We start from the raw sequence: 22275 nt of genomic DNA, 5'->3' as shown, positions 1-22275 counted from the left end.
GATGGAATATACGATAGACATTTTGCCAAGGAAAGCACCGAGTTTCCAACGTGTTCGTTGGTTTAATCCGTGTTTACGTTAATCCTCGTATAAACGACGCCATCGCGCACGAGAATTAGAAGAAGAAGAAAGAGAAGAAGGTACTAAAGGAGAAGCAACCTTCTTCTCTTTCTACTTGTTTAACTTCTCGAAACAACACGAAAATGTTTCGTCGACGAGCCGCAACAAAATGAGTACCTTGAGACACTGTTTCTTTTAATAAAGATGGACTAACGAAATAAGACTTTGTTTTCTCTTTGACGTTGAAATTTCCAAATTGAAAACGCTCGAATCATCATATCCATAAATGTCGCTAATTTGTCTACCTTTTTCAGTTTAACCAATAGATCATTCGTTAGATTAGTACTGTGGTAAATGAAAACTCGTAAGAAATAGAGAAGGAACGTTTTCAAGTGAAACGCGACTGAAAGCACGAAACTGCTTTTCAAAGGATCATATCTTGCATAATGGATTGTATCCTCGATCTAGCTACGTAAAACAAACTCTTCAGATTGAACATTTCAAATAAGGATTATGGATCTTCCTATCTCTTTCGTCAAAGATTATTCGTATTTCGTTAAATATGCTTCATTTCTAACGAGCCTTCATAAAACTTGGAAATACGAGAAATATTTGTATAACTTTTTATCCATCCTTTTTCTCTCTCCTTTCACTAATCATTCCTACCATGTTCCCTTTTAATATAAACAGAAAAATAATAATAAGAGGAAAAGAAGAAAGACATTAATAACAATGAGAAGCCAGCGCTGCATTTAATGTATTATCATTATTATTTATTTCCTACAAAATATAAGAATTATTGTCACATTTTTAAATGAAAAATACCGATAACGAAATTCAACATTCTTTTCACGATTACTGTTGTTTCTAATGAAAAAGATAGAGAAAGAGAATGGAGATAAATATATACACATTTTGGTCGAACTTGGAGAGATAGGAAAAAGTTGATAAACTCGGAATGAGATAAAGAAAAAGTAGGATAGCCTTTCGCAACTACAACTTTTTTCGTTTTTATGCAAACTTTACGTCGACGTTGTACTTTTGAATACTCCTTAAGTATGATAAAGTACATTTATACTTGAAACAATTATTGCATTTCATTTATTAATGAAAAACTCAAAAATAAATGTTAAAATATGAGAAAGCGTATGTGAAAGAGACGGGGTGGGTGGTAGGTTCTTTGTCCCCGTTGCACACACGACGAAGCGATATTTCTCGAGCGGGTAGACAAAATGAGACGAGACGTCGTTGACCGAAATAGATGCACCTACGGAATGCAAATTTCTCTTATTTGAGTACCGTCTACGTAGACGTTCGCGACAACGTATACTTTACAGACGACCAAGATAGGAATGTTTGAAGATCGTATGCGTGATTCTAGTTTAAAACAAGCCTGAACAGAGAATATGTAGAAAGGATAATGAAGTACGGTAATTAGAAATATATCTTTGCGTCTAAATTTAATGCATAACCGTGTATGTTGTCGTCGTCGTCGTCGTCAACTGCATACGGTTTTTGCTTTTTCCGTTTGTGTTACCTTACTAAACTTGGGACTGAAATTGATGATAGACTTGATTAAACGAAAATGAGCTTTAGTTAACGTAACCGATCTAGAGAATGATTTTATCGTTCGTTGACTGGCCAGAACGAACACGATACGCTTTCATCTCGTGAGACTGGCCAGACATTGTTGGAGTAGGTCAGTGAGAAATCATGTTCGCGCGAGTAGTAGTGGTGAGTGAATAATCCCTACTACTACTACTACTACGATTACTATTGTATAGATAGCAGTTAGTGGCACACGCCGGTCACCTTTCATTCGACGTACTCTCCTCGAGTTTTCGTGCAAACGACTCCGAGAGAGCCAGATTTAGTGCGCGGCGGGTGGAGTGTCCTCTCTTTCTTCGTGTTTCTGCACTCCCTCCTCAAATTATGCCATGTAATTATTCTTATTTTACGGTAAACAGCGAATCAACGTTTGCCGATGATCTTGCGATAAACGTACAATGAGTTTTCTCGAGCGTAACTTTGAATTATCAAAGCAAAAGACCGCGAATATCTATATATGTTGTTATCTGCTTTTTCATTTTTCAAAAAAGTAAACAAATGTCATTAATTAAGATGCTCCGAGGAAGATAGTTAATTAAAAGAACGGAACGATCTACGAAGCGTTTCGTTTGCTCGTATTATAAAAGACATAGGAAAAATGAACTGGAGTAATAGACGAGATAAGTAACGAATAAGTATGCAAGAGAGTTGTATGTAAGCTTTCATTAAACGTCACTCATCGTAAGATTAAAAATCGTGCATTAGCGTTCGCTCGCAAAGATCTAGACAAGAGGGAGAGAGAAAGGGAGACACGTTGGGAAAGAAGAAAGAAACCTAGAGGGAGAACGAACGGTCAGTGTACGATCGACCAACGTGTTAAACGCGTTCTTGCTTCGTCTAGTACTATAGTAGTTGGTTACCTCGGTCAACGTGATTCGAACGTAAGCGTTCAGGTATTTATAATACCTTACTTGCCATAAGCTCTAACCGATATGTACGAACCATTGTATTATACTTGCATGTGGGTGCGTGACGATTCTTCGTTCGTGAATTTGGAAAATTGGATTAAGTTCCTTTGAGATTATTACCAAGTATTATATAAAGTAATATTAAGTTGATATTTTTGTTAATAGAAGCATTCTTTGTGCGATAACTCGATGAAAAAATAGTGCAGGCTTGGCCTTGGCTCGCAGAGCTCAGCCGAAAATAGTGAATCAAGTGTACTAGTTCGTCTGGAGAACTTGGCCAAAGCGAACGTCCTTGGCCGATAAACGGAGAAAGCAAAAGAGAGAAAGAGAGAGAATCATGATTCGCAAGTAGTATCGGAATCGGAATCGGAATCGGAATCGGAATCGGTCGCGTGTGAAAACTCGTTTCGGGTCGAACAGCGGTTTCGCTAACGGCAACGGTATGCGCATTTTTCTCTTGATAAATCAAATCTCGGCTGATTCTAGGAGAAAGACTAAATTGATCTAGTTAAAGGAAGTTTTCGAAGGACCAATAGGGTAGTTGCGCACCGGTACGACGACGCTTTATTCGAATAGCTTTTCCAAATGGCACTCTCGACGATTTCGATCGATCGATCGAAGCTCGGATATCTCGAGCGTACGTGACTTTTGAATCTTCTACTCTAGTTCGAATTTACTGCCGCTTTTAATACTCCTCCTTCCGCCATTTACCTTCCTTGACTACGTGAAATCACTATTACTATCAAGAAGACCAAAATTCCAGAGAAAGATCAACGAATTATTTTCATTCTTATAGTATTATTCTAACGAATGTTTCTTAATATAAGAAATGTTGAATCAAATGAGTTGAAATTCGAACGAGGATTCCTAAGGGGGCCTTTTTTCTTTTGCTACTTTGGCATTAACTTTCGATCGGTCGGTTTTTCTTCGCTCGACTTAAGAGACCTCGATTAATGCTGCTTTAAGAGCTAATTCGACATTAATTGCACTCTCGAGAGACCGTGCCAAGCTCTGTATAAACTAACCTCTTCCCAACCATTGGCCCTTCTCTATTTATCTCTCTTTCTCTCTCTTTCTCTCTAGTGCTTTTCGCTTTTCTACGAAGTACGACACGACCTTCGCTTAATTACGATGGAATTCAATTAAGCGAGCCAAGACGGTTTGCACTTGGCTCTGATGACGATAGAACAAAACTGGAACATATATATATATATATAAGTATACTCAAGTACATAGGTACATACACCTATGTATATACGGTTTTTCTTTTTCCTTATAGAATTTTTCGATTGATAAATGATATTGTGAAATAAACTTTTAATAGGGTGCGTTTTTCCATGAGAAATTATTTGACGGGGTAGGGTAAGATTTATAATCGCATATTTCTCGATTCATTTATTGTAGGAATAATCTAGGAATTATCGAGTAGGAAAATCAGTGAAATTCCAAGCTTGAAGGCAGGCGGAAGTCTCAAACGACCTCGTTCGAGTGTACAAGCGGATATTTTTAAACGCTTCAAATTGTAATAGCATCGATTCGGATCGAACCATCGCGCGTCGCTTTCAATGATTCTCTTTCAGTCTTCACGTGGAAATCATCGAGTTATATTTCGTCTCTCTCTCTCTCTCTCACTCTCTCTCGTATCGTTCTGTTTTCACTAGAAAATTTATTAATGAACTTCCCTGGAAACAATTATTAATTATATTTTACTTGAAAGTAATACACGCAATATTTCATATACCTACTTTATATCCAAATATTTGATCGAGTCTTCTATATAATAGCACATTTCTCTATCTCTCCTTTCTATTTATATTGGAATATTTTCTAAGAAAACAGTATTCAAAACGTTCTATTTTCAAGAACAATCTCTTTAACAATCTTTCAACTACTAAAAACATTCTCGAAAGAATTGAACTATGTGAAATGAATTTCAAATAACATTACCCCTATTTAGAGTCTCTATATAGAAATTGTCTCGATTTTCTTCCTTCAATCGAGTTTCGTTCGATCGCAAAAATATTCAAAGATATTTTCCAAGCGGTTTCCACTTGAAAGAAATTCGATAGAATTTTCATTACAAGAACTAAGGGTAATTCCTTCGAGTTCTAATACCAAAATCTTATTCATTATATTCTATAAAATAGGAAAAGGATGCGAGATAACAATAAACGCACATTTTGATATTTATTTCATTGAAGCAAAATATAGCAGTATAAAGTAAAATAAAATGGCGAAAGTTAGCGACTTGTCAGATATAATAAAAAGTGATTGGCAATGTTGATACGATAGATCGAGTGATACAGTGAACGACATATCGTGGTGAAAAGGAAACGATAGATGACATAACACGTAAATAAAGGAAGAAAAATAAAATGCCAAGGCAGCACAGGTTTTATCGAACGGAACAAAAAAGTCGGCTTCCAGATTTGACCAGTGACGTTTGTCGATTGTTATCCTACAAAGGATTAAACGGTCTGGTCAAAGGTCACGTCGAGGAACGAGAAACGAAAGTTAGAACGAAAAGAAACAAAATAAGAAACGAAGAAGAGGAAGAGGAAAAGGAAGAAAACGCACACGAAGATAAAAGTGAAGAGACAGAGAAGAGAAAAGGATTTTACAAAGACTTGATAAGAACAAAATCGATTGAAACTAAGGTAGGAAGATGAGAGAGTATTCAATTTTGAAGTATTCATTTTTCAATTATTCGCTAAGTTAATCAAATCATTTCGGTTTATGGAATGATCTGTTGGAACCAATAAATTAGAATGTCACAGAAATTCAACGAAACATTGATTGCATAAACTAAGTTTTTCCACTTTCATAGATTCTCCATTGTAATATTAATCTTATGTCGATGATTCTAAGACTAAATTTCATTCGTTATTTTCCTTTAATCCTAATAACTTTGAAATTCTTTGAATTGTTCAATTTTTGTAGGAAAATCCTTGATAAGATTCCTGTCTTTTTTATGCTTGACTTTTAATTTCGACATCGTTGAGAGAATGAGTTCCACTTGAATAAAAAGAATAGAGATAATTGAGGAAAATAGAGAAAGAGAAGGATGGAGGAAGGGTGCGAGAATGTCTAATTAGAAAGTTAATTAAAAGGCACAATTAATTAAAACGTTTACTCGAATGTCTAACTTCTACTTTTATGAACAAATTTATATATACATATATTTTATTTACATTTTATTAGAATAATTTGAATCGAAATTTAAACTAAAAAATACAATTGAAAATGTACACAAATGAAGATTTTTTCATTTCAATTTAATAACTTTTGATAAAAATACTGTAACACATAAATATATAAACGCATAGAGTCACAGATAGAATGCGTATAATTTTATCGAATAAAAGAAATATACTTAATATTATGATAATAACAATTGAATTTTTCTCTGGACAAATATGAATCCGATAGAAAATCGAAATTGGACGATACGCAGAAATGCGTAGATAGGATTGGGAAAGCACGACAACGTAAATCACACGTTTAATTTACGTGTTCGAATGCACATGTTTTTCTTACCGATTGGAAACACGCGTAGATTCTCGTTATCGTCATATTACATCGTCGGCTTTACAGGAAAATACGGGTTTGCCAAGGCTCATAGCCATCCAATACCAAGGGATGTTTACCTACCCTCCGATGACGTACATCTATGTACGTGTATATATATATATCTGTTGTGTGTGTTTTAAAACGATAAAGAGTAGAACACGCAGTTCTTTCAGGGAGAATAACTCGAGTCGGACAAATCGTTCCTTTCAAAGAGAATGCGATACCATAGCTATAATTTATCGTTGAAAACAATAATCGATGTGAACGATAACGGATTAGTTAATTATTAACTTATACCTTATAATGAGTTGAACATTCAGAGAGTTAGATATTTCATTTAAAAATGTATACTTAACATATTAGCAAAATAAATGAGTAAGGAACGCATTTATTATTTCATTTGTTTATTTCCAAAGAAATAAATATATACCTTCTTTTTCTCTCATTTATATAGGGAAATCTGTGAAAGAGTAAAAAGAGACAGAAGCAAATAGAGAAAGGAAGAGAGTCTATCGATTACAGCGAATTTCACGTTATTTCGATGCCATTTGAAACACCTCTGATACGAGCCATTCGTTTACACTTTGAATTCTCTGCGTGTACCGTAATCCTTCGAAACCTTTCGAAACTATCGAATTTACTCCTGACTAAACAAACAGAGTAGGAAGCTCGAATTTTCATTCCTCTACTATCATTTACTAAGCGAATTCTTGACGACTTACAAAGTGTGTTTAGCAAATCAGAATCTATCACTAATGTATCATTTCGTTTGGCCATTCGTAATCATGTTCTCCTTTCTTTTTCAATTTCAAACAGTAGATCTTTCAACATTTGCACTTTAACAAATATATATTTTCAGTTACATTCTTAATTGTAAACCATATATCTTTTTATCGTGAATGTACAAAGATTATACTTTAGTTTTTTTTTCCTTTTTCTTGAATAGAGTAAATGTGTTATTAAAGAAAAATTAGAATTACCAATATTCAACAGAATGATCAATTAAATTTAAACGAAGAAAAAATTTGATTAAAGGAGAATTGTCAATGAATATGTTCGCGCGCAATATATGAGTGCATATACGTATGGAGATCTCGTTATACAATATAATTATTAGGTAATGCGATTCTAAAGAGCTGACTATTGTGAGCATCATTAATGATCAATCAAATGAGTAGAACGATATCTATTATCTTCGTCCGATGTAGGTAATAGAGTAAGTACAATAGGAATTATTTGTTCATAGAATATTTTTGCTAATAAAGCTCGATCAACGATACAACACTTCTCTACGAAAATACAATTTAATACATATTTTGTACGCATGTGTTTTTATATATTTGTTTTGCTATTAATTAAATATTAATCTTTGAATTTGATTAGAAGAATTTGACGCGTTCGCGACGAAGCCCGAATTTCTGAACCATACCACTATATAACATAAAAATAGCAATAACAAAGAAAGACTTTATACACGAATAACGCTATAAACATTTGATTAAAAGTAAAAGAGGGTATGTTTGTTTTCCATTGGATTTATTGGCAAATCCTAGGCAAATTTATCGGACGAACCAGGCAATTATGGAATTTACGCAGTGGTTGAACATGTTCGATATCAGCGATGCACCACCTCTCCAACAGTACAGCTGTTAGAGTGCGTACCTAGAAGAGGCTTAACGTTATATCCGTTATAATTGGATCGAGATTAAATTAGCTTCTGACCGTGATTGAAGTTTAACGTGTCACCCATCTAGAACGCGCACCACGTACACACACTTCTTCCTTTCTCATCTTTGCTTTGTCAAAGATTACAAGTATACTACTTCCATAGAGCGAAGAAAATATTATTGACAGAAGGATACTCGGTCTTTAACGATCTTCCAAAAGGTTTTCGTTCCTTTTAACTTAGTCCAAGTTTGACGGTATTGGTCAGGAATAAAGTTGATTTGGGAAGAAAAAGTCGGGAGGTCGAGCTTTTTTAAATTCCGTGGAAAGTCTCACGGTTCAAAGAACACCTTTTCAAGAATTTATGCGACCAAAGGCGCCCCCTTTCCTTTCTCCTCCCTCCTTTCGTTCTATCACTGGAACGGAACCTACGAGAATACGAATTTCTAAGAATTCATTTTTCATAAAAAGATCCTATGTGATTTACGACTTGAGATACCTTCGCACACTCTAATACATCTTATTTCGTGAAATTTATTTATCTTTTCTCCTTTTCTTTTTTATCACGAACAATTAAATAACAAGACATAGACATTGTTTAAATGATATTATTCAATTTATTAACAAAATGACAATCTCGTGACGTCGTTTGACGAATATTATACAAGAGGAGGGTCAAAGGGCGAAGGACCAGAGGGAAAAGTGCTTTGTAAGCCAGCTAGATAGCATGTCTTTCATGCCTTCGTCGTGAAAGCCCTTTGTCGTTCGCGGTTTAGCAATTATCTCCAATTAATGTCAGCTTTTTCCTAAGAACATCACTTTTCCTTATTTCTAGTCCTTCATCCAACGAAATACATTCTATTTCCAGAAGCATTCCATTCATCTTCCTTCTCCAGCTGCAACACCCACGCACCCCTCTTCATTTATCTTTCACGTCATTATTTAATACAAGAAATTCATTTATAGTCAGCCTTTTTAACCTACATTGTAATGGATTTTTATTACAAAAAGTTAATGAAAGTTTTTACATTGGAATTATTTCAATGAGATGATGTTTAAATGAAATAATTATCGTATAGAGAAAAAATAATTATCTTATAGAAATAAAATGTTCTTTTTTCATGATCTTTATTGTCGTTGGAAATAATTGATTGAAAATTTGCGCTTTTCTCCGTTGCAGGAACTTGAAAGAAGTTCATCGAGAGAGACATTGTCGTCGCCGGTTGGAAACAGTCCGGTTTGTTGTCAACCATGCAGTCCACCTTGCAGTCCACCACCAGCACCGGCTGCATACATATCAAGTGCTCGTGCCTCTTCGAGAAGACTCACCACCGGAAGCGGGCTCGGACCTCTTCCGTCCCCGGAAAGAGATCCTCTAGGAAGATTACTCAGGTTAATTTCTTTGAAGTTTTAACTTGTTACAGGGAGATCAAGTCAAGTTTCTGATGACTCTATTCTTTCGCTTTAATGATCACTCTTTTAAATATCTTTCATGTAAAGTAATCATATAACTGTATTCGAAATAATAAAATATATTAAATGGGTTTAAAATGTATTGTTTAGATTCTTGAAAAGTTTCTACACGGAATTAGGGAAACGCGATCCACCTCATATGCCGGCATGGGTTTGCCCTTTGCCTCTTGGAAGTCTTTGTCCGGCTCACTTCAAACCACACTTGCAATTGGTGCATAAAAGTGAACAGGAACATCGTCTCGAGAACATCAAGCCGGACCAAATCTTCGCACCTGTCAGAGTGAGTATTACAAATCACCCGCATCTTTTCTTCTTCTACTTCTTCCTCCTTCTCTTCCTCTTATCGTCGACGAATACGAGGATGACAAGTAGGAAACGTGCAAAACTTCTCAAGCAGGACAAACCCGATAAGACAGACGAACATCGTGGTGTCTACCTCCTATGAATCTTCTTCCAACATTTTATAACCTTCTTTTTTCCTCTCGATAAATTGATCTTTTTTTCATTTTTATTATCGCATAACCATTCGAAAGAGCATACTTCCGCACATAATTATGATCATCAATTTATTTTTCTTTTTCTCGATGTAGAACACTCGCGAGTGGAACTAATATTGCATGTGTCGAATGTGATATCTCGAGATGTTCTCATCTTTTATTGTCATCGTTCTCGTGGATGTACTTGTAGCAGTAATAGTACATAGGAATATTGGTCGAATCAGGAACAAGAGAAGAATAGAAACGAGTTATAACTCGAACAATAAAGTAGCTACTCGTGACCCAGTTTTGATATCACGTATCCCGTGTTATCATACCAGTTTGGAAAACGATTTAAAAAACGACTTAAAATACGACTTACACAGATACGCACATTCTCATTTCTTTTTCGTTATTTTGGTATCTATTCAAACTCTATCCGTTCTTTCCTATTTTTTTATTGTTTCCTTGTCACCAATCCATTTTATATAATATATTTCAAAATTTGTAAGGTTAATCACCGTCACAAAGTCATTTCTTTCTTGGCATTTTCTAAAACAGAAAGAAAAGTCATAAACTGTGTTAGGTTAGTAACGAGAACGACTTTACTCTTGTATATAGCGTGTGCTGGATAAAGAACAATGAAAAACGAGTAATAGAAAAGGTAAGGGTTGCAGAAGAAGAAGAAGAAGTAGAAGAAAAATAAAGCTTGTTGGTTCGTGAGTAGCTTTTCCAAGAGCTTTTTTCTTAGCTTTCGTATCTCGCTCGAAAGAGCAATTAGTTGGTTAATAGATCTCTTAGGATCTTTCGACAGTTCTCGAGAACGTTTTCGACACCTTCGATGAGAAGGCGAAGATGTGTTTAGCCCTATCTATCCAATAACGACTAATTCGAAGATAATTCGATTTTATATTAATTTCATCAGTTATCAAAATTGTTACATTGAATTTTGTCGTTATGTTATTCCTATTTCATTTTGAAATGATAGAAATCAAATGAATTCAGAGACAATACGCATGCAACTTTTGCATTTCTCTTTAATTTTGCTTACTTTTTATTCATATTTATTTCCGTCCAAAATGGGGTAGTATCAAAAAGATATTTCGGTGTGTATTCTTGATTTTATTCTTTCCGTAAAGGTTTTCACCCTTCCTTCAGCCTTCTTTCAGTACACGTGGCAGAGTTACGAGGTTCATTTTTCGACGTGCCCGTTTCCAAGCGAAGTGTCGCATTGTTCGCTACTCTCATTGCAGCATTTCGCGTTATCGGAGAATGGGGCGGGGGTCGACGAGAGGAAAAGGAGGACAAACAAGAGAAAAGTGGATAGAAGAAAAATTTTAAGAAAATTACATCGGACTTGTAGACGTTATTTGATATTCTTTATTTTACAATAGCTCTTAAACCTCTTAACGGAATCAACAAAGAAATGTATCTACTATATTTGTATAATATGTTGTGATTGTATTCTCTATTGTAGCATTGTAGCTTTTTGCGAATCGAATATCATAATAATGAATACATTGGTCCGATTTTGGATTGATTTTCAGTTAAGCGATGGCACCGTATCGGAAGCCCCCAGAAGAGTTGCGGTCGAAGGTGGTCCAGGAAGCGGAAGAACAACGCTGTGCTTACGTTTACTTTATCAATGGGCAATACAAGCCGAAGGTCCAGCTTTGGCGTTCATCGTACCGCTTCGCGAACTTCGTGGCAGTCCACTGTTAAATTATTTTTCCCGAGAACTTTTACCAAGAACAGCGGCTCTCGGGGATGCCGTAGCTCAAGTTTGGCGTACGTTACACCTGATGGAAGACCGGGTGCTCTTCGTATTGGACGGTTACGACGAATGCGTGGGAGGAAGAGCCTCTCTGGGGGATGCGGCAGATCTTTTAGAGGGACGATTATTTCCAGAAGCAAGAATACTCGTCACTTGTTCGCCCATCAATACGGCTACTTTATCGCCATTGGTACAAAGAAGGATCCACTTGGCTGGTCTAGAATGGCCCCACGTCGAAAGACTCTGCGTTGCGTATTTTATTCACAACAACATAGCAGGCAGGGCTTGCGAATTTTTAGAAGCTTTGAACGTTCAACCGCAACCAGTCAAACAATTGGGTCAACATCCACTCGGTTGGATCATGCTTTGCTGTCTTTACCAGGTACATCTCCTAACGACGAATCCTTAATTATATATAGGTATATAACAAGTTTCTATTGATCTTGACATTTGATTACAGGATTCAGGAAGTTTACCAAGAGAAACGAGCGCTCTCATGCATGCTGCCGTGAAATGTATCGTGAAGAGAAGCCTCGAGCCAGCCATTCCCTACGAAGAAGAGATTCCAGGACATTGCAGGAAACGTTTGGAAGAGTTTGGCAAGGTATCTCTTGCAGCCTTAAGGGAAGGAAGGTGTTGCTATACCGAAGCTGAAATAAGAGCGCGTGGTGGTGGCATCGAAGTAACCAGGCTAGGCTTTCTTACCAAAGGATTGACCCTTGGGCAAAGACGTAAACCGGATCTCTTCACTCCTATTCACGTAGCCGTGGCCGAGTTCCTTGCAGCTTATTACCTCACCTCGGTCGCTCAATACGCGAACATCCTACGAAGAGAACTCGAGGGTTTACCTTCGGGTATCATAGGACATCTCGCTGGTCTTTTAGGGCCGAAGACACACCTCATTCTTAATCAGCTTTGTCCTTTAGAAGTACCACCTAGATCGGTATTTTCATTATTGAAAGCAGCTGGTGCATCGGACGGTAACGTTTCAGCCGTTTGTCGATTAGTTGGTGCAGGTTCTGGTTTTGGGCCAGCTCCTAATGAAAAACCATCGGCACCTTTGGTACACACTTCACCTTTAGAACTGGAAGGTTGGTCCAAGATACTTCAAAGCTCGGCTTGCACCATCGAGGCTCTCGAATTGGTCTTCCAATTGGAAAGAGGATTCGACACTAGATATCTCGACGAATTCTTCGATGCTCTAGCTACTAACGAGAGTGTTAAACTCGTAAGGATTACCTCCCTCCTTGGCCAAGAATTTCCGGCTGACGAAGCATTAAGGCTGGCTGGACATTTAAAGAGTGTGCTCGGAAAAAAGAAACTCAACGACTTTGAATTGGTTATCACCTGCCTCGAAGAATCCGCGCATGACAAGTGAGTTTCATTTATTAATACGCGCGATTACAATATTTTATCCATATTCTGATTTGTATTTTACCCTAACAAATAGTATTAAATAATATTTTCAAATTTGGAATATTTCGAAAAGAGAAGTTACAGAAAGATCAAAGAAAGAGGAGAATTGGAAAGTTGCGATAATGAGCCAGCAGATATATCGTGGAAAATCTTCCGAGTAGTCGTTGGAGCCCTTTTCGGTAGGGGTACTTGCCTCGGAGCTAAACGGAACTCAGTAGTTCTCTCTCTCTCCCTTTCCCTTTTAGTCTTTTCCCTGCGAGTTCCGGAGCCACTTGCCGCGATTCCCTCGGATTTGCGAGCGACGGAAGAAAATCAGGAAAGAAAAGGTCAAAAAGAGGAGAAGACAAACGAAACGAACATTCGTGACGATGATTAAAGGGAGAGGATCAAATAGAAACGGAGAAATGAAAAGGAAAGAATTGTTGAAACTGGAAAAGCTTGAAGAAAAAAGAAGAGATACCATGGTTAAAGCTCGGTCCCTCTCTTTCTCTCCTTCTCCCTTCACTTTTTCTTTCTTACATTAGGATGAAAAACGTCCGACGTGCCTCTTAATTTTCCGCCAGCAACCAGCATTAAATAAAAGATTCTCTCTCTTTCTTTTATTATTCTTATGAGGCAGATTTCTTCGCTCGCTTTAATCTCTTTGTCACTTCTTATACATCATCTAGATCTCCTTATGTTTCAAGAGAAATAGTAAGAATTATGACTCGAAAATCATTTCAATTGTATATTTGTAATAGTTACAAGTGTTATATCGGACATTGTCCTATTCTATTTTGTTCAATGAAAAAAAAACCCATTTTTACAAAATCGTCTATATTTTTTTTCGACGAAAAAAAATGTGTTATTTTTGTTTTGTTTGAAATTGTAGATTAGAATGTGTGGTGAACGTGTTGTGTCGTGGGCTAAGTCATGCTTCTAATAGCTTGGCACGTTTGGTCCTCGACATGAATCTGTCCGGGGAACAAGTATCACGGATCTGCGATGCACTTCGCGGCTGCGTTCAAGTACAGGCACTGCACTTGCCCCATTTGGGTTGTGGCTCGGAGGGCCTCGCCTCCGTTGCTGAGTTGCTCAAGGAGAGACCCCTTCTTGCTCTCAATCTAGCCGGAAGTTGGGGCTCTAAGAACGAAGATCCTTCTAGTTCGGGAATCAGTATGGGTAAAAAACATACACAATTAATATATATAATAATAATTCTTTTTTACTCTATCGAATATATCTTTATCGTATTATTACCTTGTAAATCATTCATCATTTCAATTCATTATGATGAAAAATCGATTTAAACTATGACATAAAACGTAAGTTAATGCTAATGATCCTAACGAGGATTACGTCTATTACTCGACACATTAGAAACTTTAACTCAATAACTATCAACTCGGAATGACAGAAACTTAGATTTGAAATAGCTTAGAGGACCGATGACTCCAGTTTAAAGTCCGATATGTGCATATATAGGGTGTTCCAAAAAAGATCCACTGATTATTTATACAGCATATAATAGCGTACGCTGTTTTGTGCTTTATGCTAAACTTTTCAACCCACATATGTATATTTTTCCTTTAATTTCTTTTCTCTTCTTTTTTTTTTTTGGGTCTTACTGCTTGCACGATCTATACTATGGAATTCTTTTTACTCGCAATCTGTATAGGGTATTCTATATACGAATATGTTATTTGGAACACCCTTTGTGTGTGCGCATGTAATATATATATATACATAGGAACTCCCCGTTGGCATTTTACTTAGAGAACTTGAAAGTTTAACCCTTTTGAACTTTAAGCTGTGGATAGTAGTAATAGGGAACGGTAGTGATAGCGGTAGAACCATTTGCTTCTACTAGCTTCGAAGCAAATTCTGATCGTGAAACACCAATGTGAAAAGTGCTTCTAGATACGAACGCGAGAATAACCCGTAGGAAATTATAATCCAGAGAAAAGCGTTCGCTTAGTTTTCTCTCCTTCCTTTGAGAATATTCTTAACGCAATATACGAGTACTTCGTTATCGTTCTTTTTCTTAGACTTCCGAACGATCGGAAAAGTAATTAACGGATGAAAATGATTATTGAATTATCGTTATATAGTCTTAGTTTTACAATCGCAAAAAAGAATGGTCTCGTCTTCTTATTATAGAGCGAATATTACAAAATCTACCACCGCCAGGATAATTTTCAATACAAGTATAATTACGCTTGTGCTACGAATTTGTTTCTAACGATGGGATCTTTTATAATACCACAGTCGAACAAATATTGAAATAGTTGCATAATTGGTGTATGATCGAGCAACCAAATAGAATTTTGAGGAAAGAACAAAATACTATTGGGTGGGACTATAGGGTTGGGACTATTGGGTGAAATTGAAATATCCAAATTTCATTCGTCAGTGATTCGAATAGGAGGTCTTCCCTTAAGGGACAACTTTCTTTAAGGGGATTTGCGTCGGTAGAAATTCGTTGAAAATATAGCACGCTCGGAAAGAAAGCGAAAGAGACTTATCTGGGAAAAGAAAGAGAAAGACAGATCGATAAATAGAACGCGGGGAAGATAATTTCCGCTTGCGAAGCAATCTATTAATCATCTCTCTGAGAAATGCTGCTCTTTCCCTCTTTGTCTGTCTCTTTTCATTAGCTTCTCTCATCGTTACATCCAACAAAACTCATATCTTTTCTTTACGGACAAACGAGAGAATTTGTCTAACAATTCCTGTCATTTTTGATCCTATAATATTAGCAAATATATAATATGCATCCTGTTTATAGGTATATGAAATGAAATACTCGATAGTCGAAATTTGTTAGAGAAAGAGAACGAATGCTAAGCTTCCTTTGAATTTTTCAAATACATTATTTGAAATCAATAGGAGAATAGTAACTGGTATCGCATTTAAATAAACATCGTCCTATTCTATAGAAGAAAAAGTACCTTAAATAACTTAAAAGATAATCTTTTGTTATTTTTCGATAGCAACAATTGAATTTGTTCTCTGTAAAGCGACTTTTATTTGTTGAAAAAAGATATATGAAAAGAACACAAAGTGAAATTGAATATGAATATTGAATTGAAAAGTTAGCATCATAGCGTCCACGTACGGCAGTTGATGTATAATTCACTCACCATCAGTGGAACTATTTTCCTTTGGGATCTTTGTCGTTAATTAATCGAGTCAATTCGGATAACTCGGGTGAAAAGGTAACGGTTCGTATCGTTGATTGCGAGAGTTTAAATCGTTTCACCACTCTCGATGCACTTTCCATCAAGCGACGAAGGTACTTTCTTTGTACTCCCCCAGCCATCTTTTTTTCAACACGCTTTATTACTTTCCTGCCTTACGCTCCATTAACAAATATGAAACGTAAATTGGCTGACCAAGCGTAAACGTTTTCTATATTCCCTTCGTCAAAGAGAATAAGAAAGAAAAAAAACCAGACAAATGGATTGTTTCTTTTTCGTCTCTCCCTCTCTCTCTCTCTCTCTCCATCTCTCTATTTCTATCTCTCTATTTCTATCTCTTTCTTGGCACTTCAAGAAAATAGGTCAACGTTCATCTGAATTTATCGAGATGCCTCAGAACCGTAATATAAATTATATTTCTCTCATCTTAAATCTTTTGGTAAACTTAGCCGGTGGGAAAATTGTAAGAGCATAAAAATCTTCCGCTCTTCTATAATAATATTCACGTTTTGCCAACGCTAATAAAACTACTTATTATTCTATCTCGCAAAAGTTTAGCAAAGGTAAACTTTGATTAAGCTCCGAGGAGAGAATTGAATTATTCGATATCTTAGAACGATTATCAAAATCAATACTTCGTAAGAAATAAAAAGTGTGTATTATTTTTGTTGTCGTTCGTCATAAACATAATAAAATTGAGTTTTGTAGGTTCAGGTTCTGGATCCGGTAGTAGCGGATACGCCTCGAGCATCCTCGGCACTCTTCCCTTAAATCGTTGCTACTCTTCCTTACCGCGTGGTGCTTTGGCAGCTTATGGAAGTTTAACCAGGCCAGCAACCTTACCAAGATTACCTTTTGGATTGGGTCTCGGGCTTGGTCCAACGACCGGTCATGGACACGGACATAATACTAGCGGAGCTACCGGTTCCCCTGCTACTGGCCCTGCTGCTTCGACAGGAAACGAAAATGCCAGTGCTACCGGAAACGCACCTTTACCGCAAAATGATAGCAATGGAACTAGCAAGCGAAACAGCGACAGCGTACTTTGTCATCGACCACCTCTTATGCATCCATTACCTACTTGTGACGTCAGCAATCATCAGGGTACCGGATTTCATGAAATCTTCAATGCTATTAGGTAAACTTATTAACAAAACAAAATCCAATTAGGATGCAATATCGGATTATTAGCGGAAATATTGTAAATAATATGGTAGCAGAGTTTGAGTAAAATATGTCCGGTATTTTTCATTTATCCAGGTATCTTATCGAGTAGTCTAAGGCTCGGATGGCAGTTCGTTCTTCAATTAATTAACTTGTTGGCTTTACATTCAATTCTAATTCAAAGTAAACAAAATAATAGAGTAATGCACTTTATAGAAAAAATATCTAATTGTAAATTTCTAGAATATTTATACAGCGCTGTGTTTGAACGAGCTCGATGTAGAAAGACTTGCATTTCCAATGTTACGTACACATAGTTAACTTGGAAAGTAAAAAAACTTTGAATCTAGAATTTTACTCGTTGACGATAAAAAAAAAATGCTCTAGGAGCATGAATGAACCAGAGCAGGGATAAATGAGTTATGGAAATTTAGTGTAAGAGACGATGGAAAATCTTTCTACCGAAGAAATTAAAGGAACTTTCATGGAAGAAAGTTTGATGCGCGTTCTCTCTCATACTTTTACTCGAGGAGGAGAGATGCGTTCTTGAAGCAAGGTCGCTAACTTTGTACGCGTTCTTCGTCCTTCTCTCGAAACTAGAAAGATATCGGGAACCTTCGATTATAACGAAACTTTCGTCATCGAACTTTTACTCGCTCTATAATTCGTGAATTCAAAGTTTAACCGATTGAACGACAAACTGACGTCCTATGGATTTTTTTCTATTTCTCTCCGACCAATTCAATTTATGCGTTTATTATTATGTGCTTTTTTATTTTTATTATTAATTCATTTTAATTTGATAAAGCGCAAAGCTTGCAAGTCAAGTTTTGTAATTAAGTGCAAACAGTTAATAACAAAATAGAAGAAAGCAGACATTTATCAATACAAAAAAATCAATCATTTTACGCTATTAAATCGGAACAAAATTTGTTATCGTCATTTAACTATCAAACGAATCTCGAGCATGTGATTTACTTATAATTACAAATCGTACAATATATTTTTAATTAAAAACGAGTACCACCAGCTGGGCTCGACTATTTTACTTCGCATTTTTCTTCTACCTCCCTCCTTTTTTCTCAGGCCCATTCACTTTCGTCTGTCCCGATGAGAATAAATTGAATCTTTCAGGAAAAAGAAAAGGAAAAAAGAAGCAATGTTCACGAAGAGGAAGAAAATGTTCACGAGGTTATTTCAACCTGCTGGCTTTAAACGTACTTTACATTCCATGCGTTCGCGTCTTTCATTAGTTTTCTCCTTTATCTTCTCTCCCTCTTCTCTCCCCCTTCTCTCCCCCTTCTCTCCTTTTCATTCCATCATTTTTATTATCACTAATATGTCGATAGCACACGACTTAATTATCTTCTCAAATTTGAAGTCTTGTTCTCGTTAAAACATTTGTTTGTTTGTCAAATCTCGTAATACATATTATTTGGATATATTTATTTGTTAATTATTATATTCGTATATTCATTTATTTATAATAGAAATAATATGTGGACGTATGTGTGCATAAAATGGGATCGCTACGATAAAGGGAAAACGAGATATCTCCTTCGATTTTTACAGCCGATTGGTGTTAAAGAGATAAAAATGATTATACGGATCATTGGTCGTGACTAAGGTTGACTGGAAAATATCAAAAGCTGCGGTGGTTACTTTTATCGACGATATCCGATTTTATATTTGATCCAACTAACGTAACAATAAAATCAGTTATTGCATTTCAATCAATCATCCCCGATAATGTAATATACATTAATTATTAAATATTATTAATAATTATTATAAATGCAATTCGGACAACATTGATTTGCCATAAATTATCAAGGAAGAACATTTACTAATCCAAGAAATAATAATTGATTGTGTTTACAGAGAGCCCAGCTGTAAGCTGAGATCATTGAACGTGTCTAAATGTCTTTTGGGCGGCTTAGATGCTAGCTGTTTAGGAGAAACAATAAGAAAAGCGCGACACTTGGATGCTCTTAGAGCTGCTGGTGCTTCGAAACCAGCTGATGTTATGCCGCTCGTCCTGGCCTTGACAGAGGCACCCTGTCTTCAACTTCTCGATCTAGCTAGTCCAAGACTAGCCCTTGACGATCATCCATCTAGACTTCTTTGCCAAGCACTCGCTAGGAATACTACTTTAAGGCTTCTCAGTCTCGAGGGTTGGACCTTTAGAATAGAAGTAAGCTTGGCCTTAAGAATTATTTCGTATGCTCGAAATGTTATCACGAGGAATGAGAATTCTTATTTAAACGAACGAGATCTACATATGTATATGTATGTACGCATATAGGAATCTGAAACGCTAGCAGTATTCTCAGAATTACTGAGATATACGAACGTGAGGGAATTGAGTTTATGTAATGCTCGGCTCCACCTGGCGGTCCACGAAGGTCCTCTCGCAAGATTAGGACGTCGCGACGATGCTGGTGCCGAGTTACTACGAGCTGCACCCCCTCCAGCTTGCCCTGCTATAGTCTTTCTCAGACTAGCTGGATTCCAGGTTGGTTAAAGACAACTTTTCAGTTATATATTGGGCATTTTGTTCAACTACCACCTTTCGTGATTGTAGGTGACGGTAAACGATCGACTGGCATTACGCGGTCCTCTACTACTTCCATTCCTAGCAGGCTTCACCGGTTTAAGCGAGCTTGACCTATCGTTAGACAAATCAGCCATAGGAGGTAGCAGTGGATCCTTATTGTTCATCGATGATAAAATACTTCAACAATTTTTTGCTTCTCTCTCTTCGCACTTCCGTAATTTACAATCATTACGAATCAGTTTCTGGCGTATCAGTTTAGAAGACAGCGAAAGGACAATGCGCCAAATAGCAAAATATATCAAACTTTGTAATTTGAGTTTTATCAAGATGAATGGCTTGATCGTCACTGACAGCGCTAAAAAAACACAAATGGAACATGTTTTTATTCAAACGATTATTATGAATCTTCAATATCTTACTTGGCTTTGTTTAGACGGTATCGAAATGACGGAGAAACAAGCATCGAGCATTGGTAAATGTACGAGAGATCGTTACACGGGCAGTTCTTTTGAGATTAGTGCTAAAGACGTTAATGTAAAATCGGTCAAAGCATTCGTAGCAGCCATCGAAGAAGGTGGCAAAGCTGAAGTTGTTTATACCGGCGGTTCCAATTGTCGATTGAAAATTACTATGTTACAGAAGAGTGGTAAAAACAAAAAGAAGTGAATACGATAAATAAAAAAAAAAGGAACAAGAGTCAGAATTTTAAATGAAAAATTAAATACGAACAGGTTGAATCCTGTTGAAGTAGAAATGTTCCTAGCAAGGCATATTAAAAAAAAGAAAGCTACTATTAATAGAATAGAAGTGAAAGTCGAAAGCGAGTTGATGAAGAATTAACAAAGGAAATATATATATATATATATTGATTTTTACGTTTCTTTTTTAAGAGGACAGCCTTTTTTAGTAAACAGTTGTTTAGATTTTTATTTTTTTAAATAAATAGTGCACAGGAGATAAGAATTGGGACCAGAATCTCCAGGTCCTCTAAAAAATGAATGCTGATGATGACGATGATGATATTTATTTCCTCAAATTATTCAAAGATTAATTGTTTGATAAATAAAATAAATAAAGTAGAATTTTTTGAGAAAAAGAAGAAAAAAAGAAGGAAAAGAACAACTGACTCGATACGGCTTCATTAATTACCTAGAGAACATTTTTCTTTTGTTAGTTCTATTTCTTGTCAAAAATCGTAGCTATTAATCATAGCAAGACCAAGATTAATAATAATACATGCGTCTTATTTTCTCGATTGGAATGTTTATTAAAGAAGAGGCTGTTACGACTGCGATAATTATTACGTTCATCATTGTTAGATGGATTGTATAATAAGATACGACTCAGAGTAATATATTATTATTATCATTAGTATATTATATCGTCGATATTATTAAATGTTGTATATGGAAGTTACGATTGAAAATTAAGAAAAAATAAATAAAAAGAAAATAAAGTAAAAAGATAAAAGAAAAGAGGAAAAAAGAGAGATAAAAAAACAGGTTTAAGGCAAGTGACATATTGTTGGAATTTTAGAGAAATTTTATATTATAAATTTTAACCCTAATAAATCCAAGATAGATATGAGAGAGAGAGAGAGAGAGAGAGAGAGAGAGAGAGAGAGAGAGAAAGAGAGAGAGAAAATCAAAAAGTCGATAAATTGTAATTTTATGAGATATATATATACACGACGATTCGTCTGTATGTACAGTTACGAGATATACCGTTCGAAGAAGAAACTGCCAAATCACGTCGTAGAATTAACGCGTAGTTAATAATAATTATACCTTGTGGTATTTCTGAGATATTTCAGAACACTAAGGTGAGATTAATAATTCTCGATATTTGGCTTAAGTATTCGATCATTTGCGTACCAAACGCACAAACCATACTGCCATAGATCCGATCTATTAAAAACAAATTGCATTAGAAAAAAGATCAAGAAACATTAATGGAGAAAGAGAAGATGATTCAACATAACTTATAATTATTTTTTATTCAGCTTTCGTCAGATTTTATTCTATATATGTTTCTTCTAACATTTTAATATCCGAGTGATTTTACAATGGTAGACCTTTTATCTTTTATTTATCCTTAGACATATATTAACGCATACGTTCGTTATTATTCTATATCATATAGATAGAAAAGAATTTTTCTATTATCTGCCACGTACAAAACATCATTAATAATCATAACATTAAAAGAAAATTCCTTTTGAAATATTACATGTCATATTTGTGGGCCTACTTTACAACAAAGAAAGAAAGAAAGAACAAATGGAAGACAGAGGAAAAGAAAAGAAACTAATTAAATATGTAATCGTTTTAACGAGATCTACTTTACCCTCGATACTGTCGGTATCGTCAGTAAAATCGTTACCATACATTACTCGTTATCGTCTGTGAAGATTATTTAATATAGA

At 35.9% G+C, this 22275-nt stretch overlaps 1 protein-coding gene across 1 annotated transcript in view; it reads left to right on the top strand.

Annotated features, from left to right (window-relative positions):
* Positions 1-22066, top strand: part of LOC106790981 — a 68418-nt gene extending 46352 nt beyond the window's left edge. The window contains exons 2-10 of the mRNA XM_014756277.1: positions 8992-9203; positions 9375-9564; positions 11308-11916; positions 11995-12908; positions 13822-14111; positions 16838-17267; positions 19175-19487; positions 19599-19808; positions 19878-22066. Coding sequence (XP_014611763.1) covers positions 8992-9203; positions 9375-9564; positions 11308-11916; positions 11995-12908; positions 13822-14111; positions 16838-17267; positions 19175-19487; positions 19599-19808; positions 19878-20516 — 3807 coding nt within the window. The 3' untranslated portion in view covers positions 20517-22066. The remainder of the gene's footprint in view (positions 1-8991; positions 9204-9374; positions 9565-11307; positions 11917-11994; positions 12909-13821; positions 14112-16837; positions 17268-19174; positions 19488-19598; positions 19809-19877) is intronic.
* Positions 22067-22275: the final 209 nt, after the last annotated feature.

This window comes from Polistes canadensis, unplaced genomic scaffold (assembly GCF_001313835.1).
Source record: "Polistes canadensis isolate GaletaPanama2010 unplaced genomic scaffold, ASM131383v1 scaffold_275, whole genome shotgun sequence".
In the NCBI taxonomy this organism is placed as follows: domain Eukaryota; kingdom Metazoa; phylum Arthropoda; class Insecta; order Hymenoptera; family Vespidae; genus Polistes; species Polistes canadensis.
This window is presented reverse-complemented; position numbering and strand designations above follow the sequence as displayed.